General features: G+C 39.7%; 1 protein-coding gene across 1 annotated transcript; it reads left to right on the top strand.

The window, feature by feature from the left end:
- Window positions 1-7,110: 7,110 nt before the first annotated feature.
- LOC125231974 lies at window positions 7,111-8,157 on the top strand. The gene has a single exon (XM_048137580.1). The coding sequence runs from the start codon at window positions 7,111-7,113 to the stop codon at window positions 8,155-8,157; it is 1,047 nt and encodes a 348-aa protein (XP_047993537.1).
- The last annotated feature ends 790 nt before the right edge of the window (window positions 8,158-8,947 follow it).

Here is an 8,947-nt window from a genome sequence, read left to right on the forward strand (position 1 = left end):
ATAAGCTTACTGGTATGATATAATTAGATAGGTATTAAGTATGTAACATACACTTTGTAAATGCAAGACACAGAAAAATAGCAAAGCTCGTTTATTTAGAAATGATGATGAAACGTAGACCTTCACATAAGCTCTTATTGATGATATTACTACTTAATGCTCATGGAATCATAGGTGAAGGTCTACATCGCATAGCTTCCAAAATGTCAGCCAAAGGTTCAACGGTATGGTTCAATAGAAATAAATATCTTCTATCTGTATTATTTTATCGAAGACAATGCTGCTTTCTTGGTAACTTGGGCTGTTCTGTTATCTGTTTCGCCGAGTAAATTTATTTACTTCCTGATGTAAAATAATGAGGTTTTAACTTTTAGTAGGTATTTATTTTCAGAGTTTTGACTACTCAAGACAAGTTCTCAGTCAAATAGTAATCAATTAAAAATATTGGAAGTGAATGGTCTTGATTTAGTAGGTATCTAACGACATTGAACAATATTGAGTTCTGTGTGCGTAGCCGAATGCACAAACGATAATATCTCTTTCGTAGCTATCTACCTCTATCGCTCTTGCGTATTGGCGCGACAGAGCCAGACTACATTTCTTCGGCGTTTCGGTGCCATTCGGCTAATACGGGGCCTGTTACGTTTGATATGTATTTCGTAGCCGGTCATTTATTCTACATAGTACCAATTTTTATGTCGGAACAGCTGTATATACTTTATAAATACTTTAATATACTTTAAAAACGTATATTTACTAAAAACATTTGTGGTTTTCCGTCAGACAAAGTTTCTTACGCGGCTTATGCTCTCAGTGGAGTAACCCGTTATTTTCAACAGGTACCTATAAAAAAAAAATCGTTCTTGCATATGTACATATCCGAAGCATTGCGTGTAAAGTTACATAGACTTATGTTTAGAAACCAGTCGTCGTATCATGATCATGTTTTTATCACTTGTCATATCATGCCTCACTTTCGTACTTACATACATGTTAGAACGTGACAAACATGGTGATAAATCATAGACAGCCTTCCATCTTTGTCCTGCTGATTATAAACAATATTTTGTCTCATAAATATAGGAAATTTTGTAAGCTCAGTTTAATAGATGAAATCAAAAGTTTTTTTCTACACAAAACTTACAAATAATGATAACAATGAAGCTGGCTGGATACGATGATTACATCCGTCACGGTGCGTCAATGCCACGGGCCAGATGTCTGCCCGAGAGTGACGAACATCTTTGTTGTCGACAACACCTATGGAGGCGGCAGTGCATTATATATAAAATATAATTATATCCTTGGAAAACACGTTCCTGCACATTATTATCAATTTAAAGTTATTTCTGTTTTTTTAATGATTCGAGTCTTATAGAAATATAATCACACCACAACAAAGAAAAATGGTACAAATAAGAAGACATAAAACTGAGTATAATTTAGCATTTTGCTGGCGACTTCTTCTTCGACATTTGGTAAAACAATCACGACAGGTAACAAATTATAAAATACATACTAAAGCAAATAAACATAATAATAATACATCTACAGTGTTATTTTTAGTCTACACTTCTTTTACTCTGCCTGTCTACATTCAGTTCCGAGATTTTGATTGAAAGCCTCCCAAGACCTGATAAGTAAAGCCCAAATCACTCAAGACTAACAAATTTAAAAACAGCTTAACTCGCTGACTTAAGTCTTCAAGGGAAATTCATTCAGTTTAAAGCAGGATAAACATTCAGTTATACGATTTGACACTAATCCAATTTAAAATAACGTTATTAAGGTATTGAAAAACGATCACCGTAGCCGTTATAAGCCGGGTTAGAGGGTCTTCCTCAATTTGCTTTTATAAATTTGTTTTCTAAATTATTTGAGGTTTTGTTTTAATTAATTGATGAATTTATTAAGGTCGACAATTTTATGAAACTGACTTATTTTTTTGAGGTTATCGTTCTATCTTATTCGACCTTTTAAATGAGAACATAAGTCATAAGTTATTCCATCGTTTGCATATTACAGTCGCATTTTTTTAAAGATATCTAATGTGACTTGACTTGACCTAATATTGAACATTCTGTCGACTGCACTAATACCGCCTGTAATTCGGATAAAATCAAAGGTGATCTAGAACCCCCCACATTTACCACATCCAAACATTGTTACTCAAACGCAAAGCGTGCAGGAGTAATCACCTCGCCCAATTGTTATCTGTACTCGTACTCGTATTTCTACCGAGTATGAGTATATACTCATAAGTATTACGTATTTGTATATAATATTAGCGTCTAGGTGGCGAGGTGAACGCCCGCCTAACCCGCTTTGCTGGTACTTGGGGTTTTTTGCTGGATAGGTGTGTTGGTTGGGTTTCTTATAGGAATTGTGTTTAAGCTTAGTTGATAATAAGTAGAATTTACCTATGAAAATGTCATGATATGACGATATTCAACAAGAATTTGTTTTTAGTGAATCCATACTAATATTATAAATGGGGAAGTGTGTGTGTCTGCTTGTTTGTCCATCTTTCATGGCAAAACGGAGCGACGAATTGACGTGATTTTTTAAGTTGAGGTAGTTGAAGGGATGGAGAGTGACATAGGCTACTTTTTGTCTCTTTCCAACGCGAGCGAAGCCGCGGGAAAAAGCTAGTAAGGATATAAGTCTAGGACGACCTTTGGTTTTCTTTTTAATTTTGTGTTTATGAGAATATTTTGAGAACAACAAAACACAAAAATCTGGGTAAAACTTGCTGACCTACTTCAAATCAAAGTAAATATCTTTATTGTTCACTTTATATGTATTTATAAATAAAATTACATACTTGTTCCATTTAGGTTACAGTACATTTTGTCCTTGTATATTAAGATATCTCACATAGTTATTAATATCATGATAGGTACTTACTAAGTAATCAAAATGCACAAGGATTCCTTGTTTCATTGCAATCTGAACTAAATAATTAATTTGGTAACATTACGTACCTACATTACATAAATAACTTTACTTGTTTTGTCTTTAAGAGGACGACTAGGGAACAAACCAAATTATTTTATTAAATATTTTTTGAATGTTGTTTTTCAAGTAGTCACACTACTATATAATATAAATTATAAACTGAAATAGATATCATATACGAAAGAAAAAAACGGCAAGGCCCACTGGTGGCCGAGCCGGGAATCGAACCCCGGTTTTCAGCTTACGCGGCTAACGTCCTTACCACTAGACCACCCGCCCACCGTGGTACCCGATGAAATTTCTCTATTGTATATTATCTCTGATAAGTTTTACGAAAGCGACTGCCATCTGACCCTCCAACCCGATGGGTAACTAGGCCTTATTGGGATTAGTCCGGTTTCCTCACGATGTTTTCCTTCACCGAAAAGCGACTGGCAAATATCAAATGACATTTTGCACATAAGTTCCGATAAGCTCATTAGTTCGAGCCCGGGGTTCGAACCTAGTTAAATACCTAAGTATTACGATTATTAAATAAGATTATTATGTGTATAAAAATTAAAATTTTGAAAAGTTCGGGAGCTACGATGCCACAGACAGACAGACAGACACGTCAAACTTATAACCCCGCGTTGTTTTTGCGTCGGGGTTAAAAGATATCAGAAGCTCTCCCAATGTCTATTAATTATCCGCCGCATGCACACTAGTTGCACAATCGTGAACATGATGCACGGCAGCATGAAAGTTATGGGGCTTAATGAACTTGCATCGTTGCACTTTCTCTGCGCGTGCGACGCGACTAGCGCGCTTGCGCATTGGGGCACTGCGTCTGCGTCTGCGCTTATAGCCGGGAAAATCGGAGTTTGTCAATAGTAGGGATTTTTGTCTTTTACTTCTATAAAAGTACTTTTAGAGTGACAGGAAAGATTTTTTATACCACGTCGGTGGCAAACATGTATACGGTCCGCCTGATGGAAAGCGGTCACCGTAGCCTATGGACGCCAGCAACTCAAGGGGGGTGTCACATGCGCGTTGCCGACCCATTAGAAACTTATTACACTCTTTTTTGAATTTGATGAAGAACCCCATACTGTAGTTCATCGGAAATACCTCTGCATGCTCATACAGAAAGAATTTGAATTTGCGAATTAGAAGATCAATATTAAGTAATTACAAACACTTAAGTTCGACTTCGTTTGTTTTTATTAGCAAATGAAATGGTAGATTAGAATAGAATGTTGTCTGCAATGTGACAGTAACTTTGTTTGCGTGCGTATAAGACTAATAAACAAGTAAAATATACGAGTATACTCGTACAATGCAATATTTTCTAATTTGTCCCAATTTAAGATTTAATTTGAAATACTATCCAAGTTAAAGCTTATTTTCAATATAAACTTTCATTAACCTGTCTTAAGTTACTTACACAGACACTATGCGTCTCCGAAAAAACTAAATACGTATACCTAAATATATCTTAACTTAAATAAACAGTATAATAACATATATAGAGGAAAATAATATAAGAATTAATCATATAGAGGAAAATAATATAAGAATTAATCCCGCCAAGGACTATCCCCAAATTGTTCCCTACCTGGCCCAAAAGTTCTAAATATGCCAGCTGCGTTGCCACGCGAATGGCCAGGGATATTTGTTGAATCATATAAGATCCAGCCCGGGGGTCACCCCCTCTGTCCCTCAACCGGCGCCCAATCTCAGCAACCAGCTTCTTGGCCTCGGCACACCAAGGTCCAGCCGTTTCGATGGCAACCGGTACGAAGTCGTACACTGGTCCCAGGTTCGCATATTTGCTATGTTTCAATTTGGCAGCAAAACATTACACATTATACACATTTACTTAGTATTGGAGTACAAAAAGCTACTGTCTCCCCTTGCTCCTAAAGGTTGTCGACAACCGCAGCTCATTTCATTTCTATTAGCCGTGACTAGTCATGATATTCAAGCTTATATTGCCATCTCGCTGTCACTTCCTTTTTACATATTCACGAAAGAGATGCAAATAGAAAAACTACCAAATAAGTTCAGAATGAGGCGTTACCCTTTTGTTTGTCTTTTATGATCGTTTTCAAATTAATTTGTCTCGCCTTTTAGACACGTCTAGACTTTTCATTACAAGCAATTATCACCCTTATAACATCACCCCTAAAGGCTAATAGAAAGGTCCTTTACTAACAATAAAGGAGTGTTTGTTGCTTTCGTTTCGTTAAACAATTCGTTTTATGAGTTTGTTTTATAACTTTTAAATTTATATGCAGCGACGAATAAAAATAGATTTGTTACATGATACGCCACTACGTGTTCCATTTCGTACAGTTTACTGTTTCACCACACGATGTACTTATGTTTATTGGTAAGTCAATAACTACTGAGGTGATACTGCCTCTTCTTCACTCAACTAATGCTCAGCAAGTGTAGAGATGTTATTCTTTTAGCATCATTATTATCAGAATCAGCGGTATATCTTCAGAATATTGTCTATCCTTTAAGATATCGTGCAGTAGGCCTAGCACATGATTGCCGCGAGTGTATGTCGCCGCGAGATAGATCACACGTCTTCTTCTAACTGTATTAATGACATAAGGACGGGTAGTCTATCTCGCAGCGACATACTCTCGCGGTAATCATGTGCTAACCCTGCTGGTATCGAGACAAATTTTATAAGTTTAATGATACCCTTGTAATGTAGAAAGGTCAATATAGATAAGTGTGTCATAAAGAGATAAGTATTTGACTCGCCTTTACATTACCAATGTTCAGTGTTTATTCAGTGTTCATACGTTAATAACACTAATCGTGAGTAGCAAGTATGAACTCGAAAAATCACTTTTGACAATGAATAAAAAGTGTGTTCTTTATAATGCAGAAACGTCTGCGAGCGATATTACTTACATATTTTTCTTGCGCGGAATCTTGAGTGTTGCGAGGGTTTCAAGGCACAACATTTTTCCACACAAACACGAACAAAAACTACCCACATTCTACAACTACACACATACTACAACTACGCACACTATAAAACATCAAACTAAATCAAATCCGTCAATTTATTCAATATTTATGATTCAAAATCATCATTTATAAGTAAAATCTACCAGCCAGCTTAATACGACATCAAAATTTAGTATGAAAATACTTTGCACTCTTGTGGAGAATGCAATTTTGCTATTTATCTGTTTTCGAATAGCAAAGAGAGTCTTTACCAGTTGGTGCGGTGAAAAGAATATCAATTCGCGGATAACTACTACTTGATTTAGATTGTCATGGATTACCGCTAAGAAACACCTGATCCAATCGATTAATTGAGTATATGTATTGTGTAAATTATCTAAATGAAGTAAATAGATAAAAAAATCGAACCGCCAATACCTCGCAACTCCAAGTTACGGTGCTTGATTCCGGAAATGTTTTTTCCTGTAAATAACTTAAACTGTCAATTTTCTTGGACACGTCGGAAACGACGACGATGCAATACACGGTTTTACTCTTTGTAGTAATGTCTTTATGTTGACCGCTGGGAATATTGACCAAGTTTTAAAAAAACTTGAGTGTCAAACTAAGTTAACCATGAAAGGCAAATACAAATGTATACCTACTTTGATCTGTTAATATGATTTAAATAATAAAACTGTAGGGGCACGGCGGTGACGCATGCATTAGAGTCAGCAAATATGAACTTATTACTTTGGAGCTTTAGCTAACAGTCAGTCAGTCACTGAGCGCGAGGCATACAGCGCGCACACAAACTAGTAGTCGTACCGCGGCACCGCCTGGCCCTCACATAGTTTTGTGTACTTATAATTGTAACCTTCTGATCATATAAAGTCGGATTAAATACAGAGTAATATCGGACATTTAAAGTTTAATTTATCTCCAGTAAAGGTTACCCATAGACTCTTTAAAGTTCGCCACAGTGAATCATTATAGTAACTATTTAACGTTTGGCAATAAACGTTAAAGTGGTGACCCCGACGTGATCTAATTGGTACCCGACGTGATCTAATTGGTACCCGACGTGAACTTTAAACCGGTGTGGTGAACATCATTTAAGTCAGAGGAGCCAGGCGGGCTGCGAAGTTGTGAGGACTTTTGTGAATGAAAGTGACATTCCGTGCAGTGACAAGTGCGTAAATGTGCGATCGAGGATCCAGACCAGTGGGCGTGCCAGTTCTAGCGGGCGTGCCAGTGCCAGTGACCGTGCAAGGACAGATACCGCCAGAGCGTCCAGTATCCAGCGCCGAGAGGTTGGAACAGCAGCCTACAGGGACAACTGAACAGAAAACAGCGACCATGGAGAGTGAACTAGCCGCGATTACAGTGTCAGCTAGGATATATCCTTTCTGGAAAGATATGCCTAAGCAATGGTTCAACCAGTTCGAGGCGATCGTGGGTCCCCAGAAGATGTCCAAAGAGGCAAAGTTCGACCTGGTAGTGGGCAAATTAGGCCGAGAAGAGCTGACCACGATAGGAGACATATTAGATAATACGGAAAGGAATTACGACACCCTGAAAGCTAGGCTCATCAAGGCGTTTCAGGAAAGCGCCGACCGGCAGTTCAACAAACTAGTGAAAGAAATGGACTTAGGGGAACAGAAGCCGTCGCAGCTTTACAGAAGAATGGCCGAAGCGGCCAGGGACGCTAACGTCGCAGAAGAGACTGTCCGGAGGTTATGGTTGCAGAGACTCCCGACAGCATCGAGAGCGCTCCTCGCAATGGTACCAGAGAGCGCAAAGTTGGAGGATCTGGCAGCGGTGGCCGACAAGGTGCAGGAGTCCATGGGCTCGGGGGTGATAGCAGCTGTAGCAACCCCGGAGAGCCAGTTGACCACGGCGATAAATGCTGACCTGATAAGTGGGTTCCGAGATATGGCTTTGGAAATAAGGCAACTTAGGACTGAAGTGAACGAACTCAGGTCAAGGCCTCCGACGAGAGATTTCCGTCGGAACAGGAACCGGTCGCGATCAAGGTCGCGCGGCACAAACAGGAATCCGAATTGGTTGTGTAGATACCACTTTAAGTTCCGGGAAAATGCACGGAGCTGTACCCAGCCGTGTGCCTGGGGCAGGCAGCAGCCGTCGGCAGGCGTAGCGCCGCCGACAGCATATACCTGGCAGCAGCAGTCGGCAGGCGCGGAGCCGCCGACCGCGTTCAGCTGGCAGCCACCGCAGGGAAACTAGACGCGGTGCACCCTGGAGCGGCTGGGGGGTGCGTGGAGCCGAGATCGGAAAGCCACCGCTTGTGTGTTTTAGACTTCAATAGTGGTATTAATTTTCTTGTAGACACCGGAGCAGACGTATCCATCGTACCAGCTAGTAGATTCAGTGCCACAGTGCGTCGCGAGTGTGGTTTAAAATTGTACGCAGCTAATAACACGGAAATTAAAACTTTCGGTACAGTGTCGCTAGAGCTCAATTTAGGACTGCGGAGAGCGTTTCGGTGGACATTTATATTGTGTGACGTGACTCGAGCCATCATCGGTGCAGATTTCTTAAGGACTCATAAGTTAATGGTAGATTTGGACAGTAGAATATTAGTTGATAAAGTGACAAACTTTAGATGCGTAGGGTCTATTGAGCATTGTGAACATGTGTCCATAAAATGTATTCGGGATGATAACCCATACCGTGACATCTTGATGCGTTACATGGACGTAGCAAACCCCGTATCGTTTAAAGAACCTGCTAAACACAGTGTAAAGCACTACATAGAGACATCAGGTCCTCCGGTATATGCGCGAGCTAGGCCGTTACCGCGAGATAGATATGAGCAGGCAAAGCAGGAATTTCGTAACATGCAAGCTTTAGGTATTTGCAGGCCGAGTAAGAGTCCTTGGGCCAGCCCTCTACACATAGTTCCGAAGAAGGACGGGCAGATCAGACCGTGCGGAGACTATAGGAGGCTGAACGCTGTCACGAAGCCGGACAGGTACCCGATTCCCAGGTTACAAGACTTCACGTACGGATTATC

This window comes from Leguminivora glycinivorella, chromosome 12 (genome assembly GCF_023078275.1).
Source record: "Leguminivora glycinivorella isolate SPB_JAAS2020 chromosome 12, LegGlyc_1.1, whole genome shotgun sequence".
Classification (NCBI taxonomy): Eukaryota; Metazoa; Arthropoda; class Insecta; order Lepidoptera; family Tortricidae; genus Leguminivora; species Leguminivora glycinivorella.

Coding starts and splice junctions, on each gene's coding strand:
- LOC125231974 (XM_048137580.1), top strand. CDS start 7,111: ATGTGCGATCGAGGATCCAGACCAGTGGGCGTGCCAGTTCTAGCGGGC.